General features: G+C 39.7%; 1 protein-coding gene across 1 annotated transcript; it reads left to right on the top strand.

The window, feature by feature from the left end:
• Window positions 1-3,314: 3,314 nt before the first annotated feature.
• Window positions 3,315-12,534, top strand: TLR3 (toll-like receptor 3). Its single transcript, XM_009700362.1, has 5 exons — window positions 3,315-3,388; window positions 6,271-6,719; window positions 8,085-8,276; window positions 9,840-11,665; window positions 12,295-12,534. Exons 2-5 carry the CDS (start codon window positions 6,279-6,281, stop codon window positions 12,521-12,523), a joined length of 2,688 nt encoding a protein of 895 aa, XP_009698664.1. The 5' UTR covers window positions 3,315-3,388; window positions 6,271-6,278; the 3' UTR covers window positions 12,524-12,534.
• Window positions 12,535-16,120: the final 3,586 nt, after the last annotated feature.

Raw genomic sequence — 16,120 nt, forward strand, 5'->3', positions numbered from 1 at the left:
GCACTTTCTGAAGGTAACTACAGGTTTTTGGAGTTGATTGTGCTTGATGTTTGTAGTTGTGACTGAAGTAAGGATAGGGTTGGTGTGCAGAGAGGCCCACGTTTACACCTATCCCCATGGGAACCAAGGTACCTGATGGTCCACAAGTGAAAAGGCATAAAAGGGTCGCACCTGTGGGAAAGCGTGGATGTGACAGTTGACCAAGAACTGACGGAGGAGGTGTATTCCATTCCATCCACCTCACACTCAGTGTAAAGCTCAGGGATCACAAGGGTCAGTCTCTTCTGTCGTGGCCGGCATCCCTGTGGGACCCTGCTCGTTCTCCTGCCTCCGACCCCAATCATTCCTGAATCCAGTTCCCATTTGCTGAAGCATCCAGTCCAGGACATCCAGGTGCCTGCACTGCTGCGTCAGCACTGTGAGCTGCTGTGGCATGCAATTCCCTTATCATTGTTGGGAAGCTCAATATTAGTTTTATGTATTTTTATTTCTTTTATTAGTAGCATTAGTATTAATATTATTATACTCTTTTCCATCGTTATTGTTTTATTAAAGTAGCTTTGATTTCCAACCTACAAGTCTCTCTCCCTTTTCTCCTCTTCTTCCCCTTCTGGATGAGGAAGGGGTTAATGGAGAGCCTTGGTCTGCTTTAAGTGAAGGCCCAGCCTTAAACAGTGACACCTTCCCCATCCCACTGGGAAGGGGAAGGATTGAGCTAGTGCCTGTGGTGTTTGGTTGCTCTCTGGGGTTAAATGACAGCAGATGTCTGAATCCAACCATAATGTATGGTGCTTTCACTATTCGAGTGGCTGAGAGTCATGGGAAGTGGCTGTGTGTCTTCTGACACTTTGTGTCTTCCTCCTTGATGCTTGCAGTCTGACTTCGTGGTTTTCAAAAAAGACTCAAGTCCAACTAGCCGTGTGCTAAGTTAATACCCTTGTTTGTATCTGAAGATCAGGTTAAGATCAGTAGACTTCCTTTTTGCTTTTTTTCTAGGCCGAGTTTTGGTGGCCTGTTTGCCCTAGGAGTGTCCTGTGAGACACTGTGCTTACGTCCCCACCCTTCTGTGCTTATAGCCTGGATAAGCTTAAATGATGTCTGTGCAGCAGCTGTTTGCTCTGCTGTTAAAGACCTATGTGAAATGGCTACGTCTCCAGAATTTTGCCCAAGTGCCTTTTGTGACCATTCAGAACCAACTTACTCAAGCTGCTTTCCTTGACCACAATGTGGGAGCTTTGCCTAGTTTTTGTGCTGGTTTTTTCTAAATTATTTTCTGCTTGTGGGGATTGCTTGACTTTCCCCTCTACTATGAGTTTGCTGTGTTCTTTCCAGCATTTGAAAACCTAAGTATAGTTTTAAAGTAAGCTACAGCTGAGTTATGGCAACTGGAGAGCCTGATGTGATTTCACACCACTGAAATAAGCACAGATGTGTCACTTAGTCCTCTGCCACAGAAATACCATACTTGCTGAACCTGTGCTGGTTGTATATGCTCTAGAGTCTACCTTGTGCAGCAGGATCTGCTTGTTCTTGTAAATCATGCTGCAAAATGTCTACAAGAGTTTTGCTGCTTTGAAATTTTCTGTAATAAAACAAATGTTCTTGCCTTCAGTGCAAGTGCTCCACAAGAGTGGAGCTTTTGAGCACCCTTGTGCTGTTGTCTCCCTGAGCCACTGGCATTACTCAAAGGCTGGAGTGTTGGAAAGGCATTACTGATAAAATTAGCAGCTTCATCAGCATCAGATGGTTTTCCTCCATTGTACCTGAAACAACTCCAGCTTCCTAATAGCCCTCTGTATAGGGAAGAGGGGATTGAAAGGGAATAAATTGTGAGGTGAGATCAAAGAACACACTTTATCTGTAGTATGAATAGGATGTCGGGGGAGATAAGAGGCAAAATACCTGACAGTATTGCTGTGCTGGAATAATGATCTGCAAGGTTGTTAATTATTAGGCTTGTTTACCATTAGTGTGATCTCTTCTGTTCCAAAGCAGCAGTTACAAAACACAATGGGAAAATCCTTTTCAGAGTAACTTAATGTGACTTCAGGTGGCTGTGCCTATGATCAAATGACCTGATCCAGTGCAGAAGCACACAGGGCAGCATGGAACAGAAATTTGCTCTTCCCATAGCAAGATGAAAGGGAGGATCAAGGTTTGACTGTGAAATGGGAGTGAAACAGGCTTTAGAGCCTTTTGACTCCTCTGGTCCCAGTTTGTCCTAATTCCAAGAATAAATATTAATTTATGTTAGGCAGTTGGTGAAAGAATTTGGAGAGCAGGAATAGGAAGTAAAGGCCCTAACCTTTTTGGTAGCCAACCTCCCTCTCTGGGCTCCACAGCACATCTGTCAGCAGTCCCAGATTTAAGGGGATAGAGGGTAGGAACCGGCACAGTCTCCATCCCTCCCAAGAGCTCCTGGTGGGCAGGCAGTTAAGGCATTGCTGCAGGCTGTAATTTCAAATGCTTTGAATGAAGAATTAGAACCCAAGTTTACTCTTTTCTGGTTGAGTCTGCAGCTACTCCCTCTCCCCTCAAGAGGGACAGCATGACTACTGAAAACTGTAGAGTGAACACAGCGGTGTTGGTGTGTCCTAAGTATGGCTGGATGAGCCCTGCAAGAGGGTTTACCCACGCCAATGCAGTTGAAGCAGTAGCACCCTTTGTCACATCCAAAAGCTTGTCCTGAGGAACTCCCCTCCAGGAAACTGGTGGTCAGGTCCCTGGGAAAGCAGGGACATGTGAATTCACGAACAGTATGAAAAGGACACACATCTGAAAGCTGTACTTAAAACTTACTTGGACTTCTAAAAACAATTTCTTATTTTTAATACAATAGAAAATATTTGATTATCTCAATGTAATATATTAGTCACATGAACAAATTCCCTTTTAAAAAGCAATCCTTTATGTGGTTCTGTAGGAACCTACTACTGCTTTGTTTCTACATGAAGAGTAATATTCCTATGTCAGTAATCTGTCAGCATATCTGCTTTTGGGATATGTCCTCAAGGATTTTCAGAGATGCTGGAATTAGCTAGGAATAAATTGCAATTGAGTTATAAGTAAGATTGTGTGATGCTGCTAATCTGTGACACAGCTGTCTGCTTAAATCGGTTTCTGTCCGCAAATCCCAAGCGCCAGCCCAACTCTGAGCTTGGGACCGATCTCCACCCTGGGGACCGGGTGCATCTGCTGCGGCTCAGGGGATGCTCGCCCCCCTCGCCCGCCGGCTGGCCTGGCTTCCCACGACACCGAGCGCCCGGCCCCGCTTTCGGTTTCACTTCTTCCGGCTCCAGATGATGCGTTTCCTCATGGTTTTCGTGTGCTTGAGAAACTTGCGCGGTGCCTGGGTGCTTCCGAACTGAAGAAGGTAAAGCCTACAGCGGTAAGTGGATGCTGTTCTTTGTTTCTTAGTAATAAATGCGAGTATCAGAGGTACACAGCCAAAGTACTGCTCAGGAGTTTGGGTGATTTTCTTGACCTTGTGTTTCTTGTAACTTGCAAGTTAGCAAAGTCGGTGCCACTGCTGCCTGCTTAATGAGCTTGCTTTGATGCTTGTACCCAAATGTGCTGTCCCCGGCTGGCAGGAGGTATTTTTGTCTTTTTTTAAAAAAAAAATAAAAGGCAGTATAGGTGAAATGGGACTGTCCCTCCCCAGGAGATGCTGGAGGCTCCCCTGCTAAATTCTCCAGCTTTTTAAAGTTTTGCTTATAACATTTAAATTGTCACTCCTTCTCTTGTCCATTAAATATTCTTCTGTAATACTGTTCCTTAAGTCTGATAACGGGTGTGTGCTTTCTTTACTGAATCCCCAACCAAAGCATAAAACACCTAAAGCTGACTCCAGACTTCCTGCAATGAAAAAAAGCAGAAAAAGGCAGCCCTTCAGGCCTCACTGGAATTCAGCCAAAGAACTGGGTTTGTGTTTGTGCAGTACTTTTCTTGTGCCTTTCAAACTTAAAGATGAGCTGGCAAGAACTGCTGAGGAGCCTGGCAGCTCCCTGATCTCCTCAGAAGGATGCAGGCTAGAGGTAAAGCTTTTGTTACAGACAAGCTCCCACTTTGTTTTCCTTAGCTCTTCCAGCAGCTGCGGTGCAGAGGAGTGAGGCAGGACAAGTGGTCCTTTATTTTCCTCAGCTGCAGAGACATGGGTACTGTGTTCAGCAAAGGTCAGGCTGGCTGCAGGACCATCAGGTTCAGTTATTTGCTGTCTCCTTCCCCTTCCCTCTTTGTCAGTGGCAGGTGAGCAGAAAGCCAGGCTGTGTGAGCTGCAGGAGATGGGTCAGGCCCACATGCAGTGCCCAGCAGGGAACTGGGTTTCCATTAAGATTCATTTTAGGTCGTCTTCTGCAGTCCTTTGCGTATGCCTTTGCAATGCTTTAGGTCCTTCTTTCCCTTGCATGTATCCCCACTCCCACTGGATTTTACTGATGTCTCTCCCTAGACGGCCAGGTTGCTTCCACAGAGGCACTCACAGGGTTCCCCTCTGGCCGCTCTAATGTGGCTTTTTGTCACTGGAACCGTCCTCACGCGTGCCCTCTGGAAAAGCAGGTCACCTGCACAGCCAAACTGCTGGGGTCTGACCTACTAAACTCCTGTTTGGCTGCAGGTTACAGTGTCAGTTCCTCAGTGTTTTGTTATGGTAGTGAAAATTCTTCCCTTTAAAAAACATCTGTTCTAAAGGCTTTTTCTTTTTTTCTGTACAAATGTGCTGGTTTAATTTGTTTCATTTCTTGTTTCATTGTTTGCTGTTGAGCAATAAACTAATGTATTCAAAGCTAGATCATGTTAATTAACCATAGGTTCCAAGGAAAGGAAAATGTGAGCTGCAGAACTGAGAAAGCTCATATTCCTAGTAGTTGTTTGAGAAGCTCTTCTAGATTCCTGTTAAGTCTAGTAAGGTTAAATTCCCTTCTGAAGCCTGCTCTGTAGTGGGGCACTGATAGTCTTTTTCTACCTGGGAACCTGTCATGCTGAGACTAACTCATTGGTAAAATGAGATTGGCAGGTAGGTTCCAAATTTGTTGGCAGAATGCCATACAGATATGTGTATATGGAGATTGCGGAGAGACTCAAAACTTCAGAGATGAAAGTATAAGCTTTATATTTTCTTTAAGAAAAGAAAAAACTGAAGCGAAGGAACCTAAGCTTACTGTTCTCTGCTAAAGCATGGAAAAATAGTCTGGCAAGCACTCCCAAAGTATTTGTTCTCCCTCTACTAAAGATTAATTCCATAGAGAATAATATGGAAGATAAACTGGACTCTTCTCTTGATTAGTAGAAATGCTATTTAATTAGACAAGTTCTATGACTCAGCAGGCTAGTTAAACCCTTCTGAGCTCTTGGAGCTCTATTCCAGTCAGTTAATTTTCTTCCTTATCCAGTAAAACCATATTACAAGTTAATCAGGTAAATTTAAATCTTATGGATACTAAATTGAAACTGAATAAAGTATGACAAGTCTAAGATGCATCAGAAATGTAATGCCTAAACAGGCAGAGCCATTGAAGATTAGAGGATCAGTGGACAGAGGTTGATATCCTAATGGAAATGCTCAAAAGATATACATAAGCTCTTAAATGTGCAAGTTTTCCTGGAAGTATTTGGATAAATTTATTGAATCTATGCACAGTATTTTTTCTACACCTTGGCCTCTCTTTCTTTCTCTGATTGGGTTGGTACTGATTTATTTTGTCTTCTCTTACTATCTCATACACTTTTCTATAGCCTGGTATTCCTCCTTTTGCTATGAGATGGAAAGACTGTTAGAATTTTGTGTGGCTGGCTTGTAAAACAAAAACTGGCAAGAACTGTAAAATAAAGTGATATATTAGGCATTCTTACTGCATGTAATTATAAATATTTATCAGTGTGGCCAAGCTCAGAGATTAACATTGAGCAGCCTGTGTATAATTTGTCATGTTTATTGTATATTATGCATGTTAAAGCAATAAAAAAATCAATCAAAATAGGGAAAATGGTTGGAAATTTGTATTAATAATAGATAAAGCATTGGTAGCATTTTGAACATTGTTATTTTTACGTAAGACAATATTATTGTTTTTAAAGAAAAATCTTAATTTAGAGAGATTATTAGACAAACCTTTTCTGCAGAAATGAATGCTACTTTATGGGTGAAAAATACCAAGTGTTTGCTCAGTATAAAGCTACATGTTTTTTTGAGCCTGGCTTGCTTAGCCTTCAGTTTAAGATATAACTTGTGTCAAAATAATTTTAATTTGTACTGTGTTCATTTTGCCTTTGCAGATAAAACTATGGGAACTGCTATTCTTTGGTGGAGCAGCTTATCTGTCAGACTGGTGTCTGTCTGCTTGCTGTGTGCATCAGTTGGAAAGCAATGTCAGATCCGAAATGAAATGGCTGACTGCAGTCACCTAAAGCTGACTCAAATTCCTTCTGATCTCCCAAACAATATAACGGGTTTGGACATTTCTCATAATCAGCTGAGACAGTTAGGTCCTGCAAATCTGACCAAGTACAGCCAGCTGGTTTACTTGAATGCAGGCTACAACAGCATCTCTAAACTGCAACCAAAATTGTGCCAAAATGTGCCCCTGTTGCAGATTCTGAAGTTAGAACACAATGAATTGTATAAGCTCCCTGATGGAGTCTTTGCTTCCTGCACCAATCTGACTCAGCTCAGTCTAGGGTACAACAGAATAGATATACGAAATGATCCTTTCAAAACCTTGGAGGTAAGCTTTAGAAATGTATCTTTTCATGTAAATAAGGTATAAATGGGGAATTTACTGTATTTTCCAGTGTGTGTACAGAACAGCTGCTTATTTGCATCTGAAAATAGCCAGCATATAATCCTCCTTCATTGTTTTTTCGAAAGAAAAGGCCTGGTGCTGCCTTGTTAGAGCGCACTGGTGTCTCAGCCATCCTTATGAGTTGATGCTCTCCAGCCCCTTTTCCCTATTGCATCCCATCGAGGCACCTCTTCATACAGGACTTGTGCTGAGACAATAGCAGCAGCAGATGACCTATAGGGCAAAGTGGATGATGTGGAATCTGAGTTGCCTGGGGTCTAAAAATGGTAGTTAACCTAAATTCTGAAGGTCAAGGTGTAATTACTCAACCCGTGAAGGACAGTGCTTAGGCTGAATGTAGTGTCTTCTGGGACTTTAGGGACTGAGAAAGATGAAAAACCTTTTTACTCTACCTTTAGTTTTTCTGGTAGTTTACATGTGGTTGCATATTCTTCTCTGTAGCATCTATGAGGTTAGGGGGGCAGCACAGGAGGCAGGAAAAGACTATTCCATTGTCTTTGCACCAGGCAGGGAATCATGCAAAAGGAAAGGCCTAAGGACAAAAGAAAATAGAAACCATGTGTGAATACTAATTGTTGTACAATGTTCTAATGAGAGTCCATGTTGTTTTGAACAAGTCTGAACTTTTCCGCTAAACTCAGTATTCCGGTTCAGTTACATAAAGTGTACTTGCTTGTATCGTAGGACTGCTGACTCAACTAAATACAAATGAATACAGCCAGCTTTGGTGCTGGGAACAGAACTGAAATTCTGGCCTTCCTCTCTTTCCTGCAGCCTTGTTACTGATGGAGGCCAGGCTTGGGGCACCTCAAGGCACATTCTGTGTAGTAACCTTGAGGGCAGCATCTCCTCTGCAGGTGGGGGAGGAGTCTGAGCACCTAGGCATGAGCTGGAGTATTAAAAGGCATACAGCACTGATCTTTGTAAGCTGCTCCTGCACTCCTCTTCACCTTCCTCACTTCCATTTACAGGGGTGGACCACAGTGGAGAGGGTGGAACGCAAGGTTTAATACTGCTGTAGTTGTAACTGCAGCTAGCTGTAGGCTTTTGCTTTTATCACTTTATCTGGAGCAGGATGGCTTTCAGTGAATTAAGGAATTTTAAAGTAATTCTTTGGCTTGCTCCTGCAGGAAATTGAAAGCTGTCATTTCTCTGTTACAAATTTATTTTAATTGCAGTATTGAAACTAATTTCTAATCAGTTACTCTAGTGTGATATTTCAAAATGGCTTTGTATTATATAAAATAAAAACAATTTTTTACTTCTCTGTTTGCATCTTCTCCCCAGAACTTGAATATTTTGGACCTATCTCATAATTTTTTGAAGTCAGCAAATTTAGGATTGCAGCAACAGTTGAAGAACCTTCGTGAGCTCATGTTGGATAGCAATCAAATCACTGAGTTAAAAGAGGAAGACTTCGGTTTTCTTAGCAACACCTCATTGAATAGTCTTGATTTGTCATCAAATCCACTGAAAGAGGTAGGAAGCATTTCAACAGAAATTCAACAGGTGTAAGTACAAAATGGAGCTATCCTGAATTATCCTTTATGATTGTATAGCATTTAAATCACACTTTTATCCACTGAGGTCCAAGATAAAACCATTCTATCATACACAGCATTACTCCTGACCTCCAGTAGTGATACACATAATTATTTTTCTCCCACTGAAATCAGCAAGAGCTGGTTTCATGTAGATCAGAGGTCTCGAGCAAGACCTAGGTCAAGTACCTCTGTGAACCCTTACCAGGTATCTTCTATGCAGGATTTTTGTTTGTTGTACATGCTGGAAGTGAACACAGGGGAAAAAGTGTGGTATTTTGCAAGGCTAGTTATACAATCTAAGTCTCACTTCCTAGTTCATCAAAGAGAATATTCATTCGTGCCTGTGGGGTACCCCACAGAAACAATCATTGCAGAAAAGTATACTACTCCTCTAAAAAAGCAAGTTGATGTCTTCTCTGCCACCTGCCTCACTGTTCTTTCTGACCTTCTCAGTGTTACAGTATGATTGTCTGAAGAGTGATGGTAAGTGTTGCAGTTCTAAACTGATTGACCCTCAGCATATGAGTAGTGAATTTGCTTGTTTTTTGCTTCCAGTTGATTGATCTGTAAAGAACATGTGCATTGAAATTACAAGGATGTTTCAAAGTGCTTAAGCTTGTACCACTGCTGAGAGGCAATCTGACCATCCTCTTTCCCATCCCTCTCTCTTGCTGGTACAAGCTTTAGTGAGGCTATGCACTGGATCACTGGGGAAATCCTATGGATTTTTTAGCTTGGTTAGCTTGTCAGGCTGGTTCACCATGTGACTGCATGTATGGCCATATTGGCACATATTGTTATGGCGTGTGGGTAAGTAGATGCGACTGCGCCTTTCTTGGTCAGTGCTACTTCAGGCTGGTTTAAGCTGCTCTGATTTTACAGTACTGGTGTCTGAAAAGCAGCCTTATGTATTTGAATCATTCTGACAAATGGAGTGTTAAATCATTCAGCTGATACCTGAATCAAGATGAGGGGCCAGCACTACGATAGAGGCTTGTGATTTATATTGTGGAAGCAAGTATGTAGTATCACATTTCATGAGCGTAGCTTCTGCTTACACAGAGAAACTGGGTTTCTTCTTGTTTGTCTGAAGACCTAAATAGCTTTTTTTACGGTGTATCTGGTTTTGCACTAGTATATTGGTATCGCTAGCAGATACTGATTAAAGAAAGCTGAAGAAAGATTATCTCGATTTCCGAGATATTTGTAGTGAAAGAGTTTTAGTAGTTGGATACAAATTGTAATTAACTTGCATCTCACTAAGCAACTAGCTTCTAAAAGAGAATTATGATAATTATGTTACAGATTCTAGAACTATTATGATAAGTATAAGCTCCAAGAAGTGTTTGTCTGAACTTGGCTGTGAAAAAATCTGAGTGTAGGAGTTACATTCTGCTTGAAAATCTCCTTTAAACTTTTCCAAATTTTGGCTTTATGGGTGAACTTTCTTACATAATCTCCTTGTTTAGGTCAAAACTCTTCTTTCTTTTCCTTTCAGTTTCACATAGGATGTTTACGTGCAATTGGAAATCTGTTTGGCCTCACACTGAACAATGTTGAACTTGGTGAAAATCGCACAAAGAAACTTTGTACAGAATTAACAAACACAGCTATTCGGCACCTCTCACTGAGCCATGTGAAGCTTTCAAACATTGGCAAGTCAACTTTCCAGGGACTGCAAGGAACAAATCTTACAGTTTTAAACCTTTCCCAAAATTCTCTGTCCATGATAGAAGATGACTCATTTCAGTGGCTTTCAAGTTTACAATACTTAAACCTGAAGCATAATAACATTCATGTATCTTCACATTTATTTTATGGATTATCCAACCTCAAACATCTGAATCTGGTAAACTCACTTACTGGGAAAATTGAAGATTTTTCCTTTCATTGGTTATACCATCTGGAGTACCTTATAATGGATAATAACAATTTTCCAGGAATTACTGCTAATATGTTCACAGGTCTGAACAACCTGAAATACCTCAGTCTCTGTAACTGCAACATAAACTTACAAAGAATAACTAATAAAACATTTTCATCACTTGCTGACTCCAGTTTGCAGGTTCTCAACCTCACAAAAACAAGGATCTCTACAATAGAAGATGGGGCATTTTCATCCTTGGGACACCTGAAAGTTCTCGATCTTGGTCTCAATGAAATTAGTCAAGAGCTCACAGGTCATGAGTTTAAAGGTCTCAATAATATACAAGATATTTATCTTTCCTATAATAAAAACTTGACTTTGCGAAGTGAGTCTTTCATTTTTGTCCCAAGCCTTAGAAATTTGATGCTGCGGAAGGTAGGTTGCAGTAATCTGGCACTTTCTCCTTCCCCTTTTCATCCTCTACAAAATCTCACTGTCCTGGACATAAGCAATAACAACATAGCAAACATAAAAGAAGACTTGTTTGATGGACTTCACAAACTTACCATTCTGGATTTGCAGCACAATAATTTAGCCCGACTTTGGAAACATGCAAATCCAGGTGGCCCTGTTCTTTTTTTAAAAGATCTTCCCAACTTGCGTATTCTTAATTTAAAATCAAATGGGCTTGATGAGATTCCAGTTCAGGTTTTCAAGGGTCTCTTTCAATTAAAAAATTTGGATTTAGGATCGAATAATTTGAATTTGCTTCTGGCAACTCTGTTTGATGACCAAGCCTCTCTGAATTCATTGAATCTTCAGAAAAATCTGATAACCGCAGTTGAAGAAAAAGTGTTTGGCCCAGCTTTGAAGAGCTTGAGAGTACTAGAGATGGATTCCAATCCGTTTGATTGCACCTGTGAAAGCATTGCTTGGTTTGCCAGTTGGCTCAATGTGACCCAAGCATATATACCTGGATTGCGATCCCAGTACATTTGCAACACCCCACCTAAATATCACGGTAGTCTGGTGTTGCATTTTGATGTCTCAGCCTGCAAAGACAGTGCTCCATTTAAGCTTCTGTTTGTGATCACTAACACTGTTGTGATGCTACTGATTTTTATTGTTCTTATCATCCATTTTGAAGGTTGGAGAATAGCTTTCTACAGCAATATTTTAGTAAATCGAATACTTGGTTTTAAAGAACTTGACAGACAACAGGAAGAGTTTAATTATGACGCCTACGTTATTCATGCAAGACAGGACAAGAATTGGGTGTCTAAGAATTTCATCTCTCTGGAAAAAAATAACCACTTTCAAATTAGGTTTTGTTTAGAAGAACGTGACTTTGAAGCAGGCATATCTGAATTTGAAGCCACAATTAACAGTATGAAAATGAGCAGGAAGATTATTTTTGTTGTGACTGAACACCTCTTACAGGATCCATGGTGCAAAAAGTGAGTAGGATATAGACTTTTATATGTAAGAGGGAAAATTTCTAAACAGGTTTTTTAACAAGGTGATTTTTTTGCTGTGTGACTTAAATATACCATTTAATAAAAAATACCATGCAAATTCTACTTGAATATATTTAATATATCATAACTTTGAATAATTCCTGAGTTAATAAAGTTAATTGTTCCACATGTGCACTAGTGGAAATTTGAATCTCTCAGTCCATACATTTTTTTCAAAAAGTCAAGCTGTCACCTGTGCAGATTACCTTCCTTAAAATTACATGTTTGAAAGAGCAATAATGGGTGAGATCACTAGCATCCAAAGATTATTTTTATTTGCCTTTAAATGGGTCTTTTCACCTTTCTTATGTAGTGATCTTGAAAAGAGAGGAACTTTGCTAAACAAGGCTATATCAAGACAGTAGACTTAAGTTATATTTTTAGAGGATGATTTTTTTCTTTAGTTATAAGGTAACTAATTTAAGACAAGTAATGACAGTTTTATATCATAGAATAGACATTAAGACCCCTATTTGAGTCCAGTCCTTGAGTTTGCAGTGTGCTATGTTTGTCATTTTCTTCCCTCCACATGAAGGAAAATATGTATATATGTCTTATTTTTGCTTCAGTTTTAAGGTGTATCATGCTCTTCAGCAAGCTATTGAACAAAGTCGGAACTCCATCATATTGATCTTTCTCCATGATATCCAAGATTACAAGTTGTATCACGCCCTTCACCTGAGAAGAGGAATGTTCAGATCTCACTGCATCTTGAACTGGCCAGCCCAGAAGGAACGAGTTGGTGCATTTCATCAGCAATTAGTGATGGCACTTAAATCTAATAGTAAAGTACACTGAATTTTGAAAGTACATATTTGAATGATGGGGTCATTTTATTGCATGTTTTCTATCATTGTAAGACTAACAAGCCTTCAGGAAGACCTGAAGAAGTTTGTCATGCTGGAAAGATACGTAAGAGTCACTATAATTTAAATTTACTTTTCCATATTTATGTTTCTGCTGATATTTTAATTCACCTGCACTGAAGTGACATGTTAAAATGGATCATGATTGACAGCCATTTCAGTCTGTATCAAAAATGTGGCAGAAATTCTGTAAAGTAGCAAGAATGACTGATGTTTTAGGAAAAATATCCATCTGATGTAGTGCAGAAAAGAGATAGACTCTCTAAAGCTATATGCAAAACAGAACGCAATAATGACAAAATAGCAAATTCTATATAGAAGGTAGAGTGGACACTACTGCTTGCTTTCATGACACAAGGGGAGATTCAGTGAAATTAAAATTGGCAAGCTTTCCATACGAAGCACAGTAAGTAACACGGAAAATGATTTCTGTAGTTGAAACCAAGAAACACAGGAGAGTTTCAAAGTCAGTTTTAAACCCTTTGTTTTAAGAGGAAGCCACAGAAGGAAACTTAACCCTGTGAGCAGCTTGTTCAGAACATGCAGTGCAGGATTGTGTATGCCTTCTGGGTGGGGCTAGTACTGCTGACTATCAAAACTAGATTTTTCAGACTAATGAGTCAACAGATTTAATGTGGTATGATTTAAAAAGGATTTTTACTCTTCCTGACTGAAATTCAGAGAGCTCGCCGAAGGACGTTTATACTGAGAGATGTCACCTTAATTCTCTGAATGCGCATAAAGGCCCACATATATTTTTAAATAGAACTTGAAATCAATGTGAAACATGGCCAAAGCACAGCTGTGATGCACCTGTATCAAATGAGTCAAGGCATAGATATTTCTGTAGCATAACTAGAAGACAGCTTTGTGGGGGAGGTGGTGCTACTGTAATTTCATTACCAAAAACTTTGTTACTGGTGAAATAACAATAACAAAAAAAAATAACCCTCCAAAAGGAATAGTTTTAAACTGTATCAGAAATGTTACTGTGTCTACAGTTACAGGTAGACTGGGAGACAAACTTTGAACGTAGGTTAATTTCAATTTTTTTATTTCCATTTTCTTTATGACTGTATATAGTTTTGCCTTTGATAGCAAAAAAGAAAATTGTAAAGGAATCAGGTAGAATTCTGTAGTTTAATTTCTTATATATTCATCTAGTTTGTTTTTTCCTTAACATATGTTACAGAAACATGGGCTAGTTAGCAGTTGCTAAAGCATTAAGTTTCAAACATATGGCCTAGTAGCTTGATCTGGAGAGAGCTGAGAACCAGCAAAGTGTGCTCTTGAAAGGATGTTTATAATGTTTGAGACAGGTTGCAATTTTATGGAGTGTTTGAGCACAATTTATTGTAAATTAGACACTAGACAGTAATTTGGATGTTTTTGTTAATATTTAATTGCTGCTCCAAGCACCTTATAAAACTTTGTCAATTTTCAGTAGGTGTGTGATCCTTTAATAGCTTAGGGATATTCGTTAATTGCTTGTTTTCCCCTAGCATTTCCCTCATCAATTTCAATACCACCATTACTCCAAGAATGCTGGTTTACTGCTTTAGAAAAAAAGCTTTCAGATAGTTCAGTACTTTCTAAGCAGCTTTTCTCATGATTTATTCTATGCATAGATGAAAAACGTTGGGTTTAAATAAGTTTGTATGTCCTGTGATGATTAAAAAAGTGCATGAGAAAAATAATTAATGGAATAGATTTTGCATGCACCAGAAGAGGGAATGGAGTGTAGGCTGTCTTCACTTGCTCAGGAAGTCCTGAGTGAACACAGAAAAGGCTTTGTTTACAGTTGAAGTGATAGAAGATGATTCCGTAATTACAGTAATAGGATTATCCCCATTGTGATGCTTTCATCTCATCTTTCTGACCTTTTCAGGTGAAGTGACAAATTCTTTCTTCATGCTTAGGCCATGAAAGTTGAGGAGGCAAGTCGGTCAGGATGGGGTGCCAGGTATGCACCATGTCAGTCATTCTTTCTCTTATTTAAAGACTAACATGTGAAAGCGTTCCTATGTTTCCTAAATCTGTAATGACACATAGCAGCAGAATTTCTCATTCCACATCAGTATAAATTCTTTAGAAAATGCTAGCAGTTCACATGGATATTAAAAATGACATAAAGATGCAGACAATTTATGGAGAAATGCTGAGGTGAAATGTGATACTAGAGGTCAGACTAAATGATCAAATGGGCTTTTCTGGCCCTTAAACCCTGACAAATGACAGAGTGTCTAAATTCTATAAATATTTTTCTTGTTCCTAGAAATGGCCCCAAAACTGGTCTCAGAACGATGAAAAAATGTGCTATGGACGCTTAGTTTTGTAACATAGCTATCAATACAAACTAAAAGTACTTGCTGATGAGTGAAAAAATTTTAAATGATAACAATATGATGATGCAGTTATTCTAAACAGTTATTTTAGTACCTACATTTAGTTTAAAATTTACAACAGAAAGATATTATAAAGGCTTACAATCAGAATTACACCAATGTTTAAAACAAGAAAAGCACCACAGCAATAAGCACAGTGGCAATGGTAACCATCAATTATACTTGACATAAAATTTCATATACATTTTCCCTGCTTGTCTAGAAGTTACCTACTTCTGCTCTGCTCCTGTACATTTGTTTGATAATATTATTGAGTGTAAATAAATGGGCTTACTATGGCAAAGAGTTGTAAGTGCTTTCAGGATTAACGGTCTATATCTGAGCTGGGCAGTTCCTTTGCAGTGGGCAGCATCAGACTATATTATGCTGACTTGCTGGGGAGTTGGATACCAAATAACTGAAGAACAGCTTCAAACTTGTAGTGTCAAAGATATTACCTAGGACTAAAGAGGAATCATCTGTATTGAAGGCAGAATATCTAAAGGACTTGAGTGAGGCAGAACACTCAAGTCTGTAGAGTTGGAGTGGAAGCTGACTGTTTCTGTGGTTCTTAAATGACAGGGAGCAATGACTGAGTGACAGTGATGTTTGTAGTAGGTTCTACTCCAGGTCTTCATGCAGGGTTGCCTTGGGGCTGCAGCTGAGATAAATATGCGACACAGCAATGTGCTCAATTATGCTACTTTCACTGAGGGTCAGTCAAGGCTTTTTGCCATGGTAAGGAATAAACATGGATTGTGCTACTGTTAGGTTTATGTGGACCTATTACATAAGGTTTGGTCAGACCATGCTTATTTCAGTTTGTAAGAAAAAAGGCCAAGAATATCCTGATTTCAAATCTCAGTCCTCTACTTGGTGTCATGTGTGCTCTGCTCTGCCAGCTCATTACATTCCTTGATGTACTAGGGAGACAAGGCAGGGATAAAATTCCCCATTTTGTACCCTTGGTTGTTGTCTACCAGCAGCTGCCAGCTTTAAGTTGATTGTGCAGCTGCTTGCTGGATGTGTGATCCTGGGCTCATACATAGAAAGGAACTGTGCTATCCTTTTGGATGGTGCCAAGGGCTATGCTCCAAGCTAACGCAATGTTTGCCCTGTCCATAATACCAGCCACTACAGTGTCC

This window comes from Cariama cristata, unplaced genomic scaffold (genome assembly GCF_000690535.1).
Source record: "Cariama cristata isolate BGI_N322 unplaced genomic scaffold, ASM69053v1 scaffold12245, whole genome shotgun sequence".
Classification (NCBI taxonomy): Eukaryota; Metazoa; Chordata; class Aves; order Cariamiformes; family Cariamidae; genus Cariama; species Cariama cristata.

What these genes read in the sequence shown, in the direction of transcription:
- TLR3 (XM_009700362.1), top strand. Translation starts at nt 6,279, where the DNA reads ATGGGAACTGCTATTCTTTGGTGGAGCAGCTTATCTGTCAGACTGGTG. An exon ending in ATCCTTTCAAAACCTTGGAG is followed by an intron (nt 6,720 to 8,084) that starts GTAAGCTTTAGA and finishes TCTTCTCCCCAG; the next exon opens with AACTTGAATATTTTGGACCT. An exon ending in CATCAAATCCACTGAAAGAG is followed by an intron (nt 8,277 to 9,839) that starts GTAGGAAGCATT and finishes TTTTCCTTTCAG; the next exon opens with TTTCACATAGGATGTTTACG.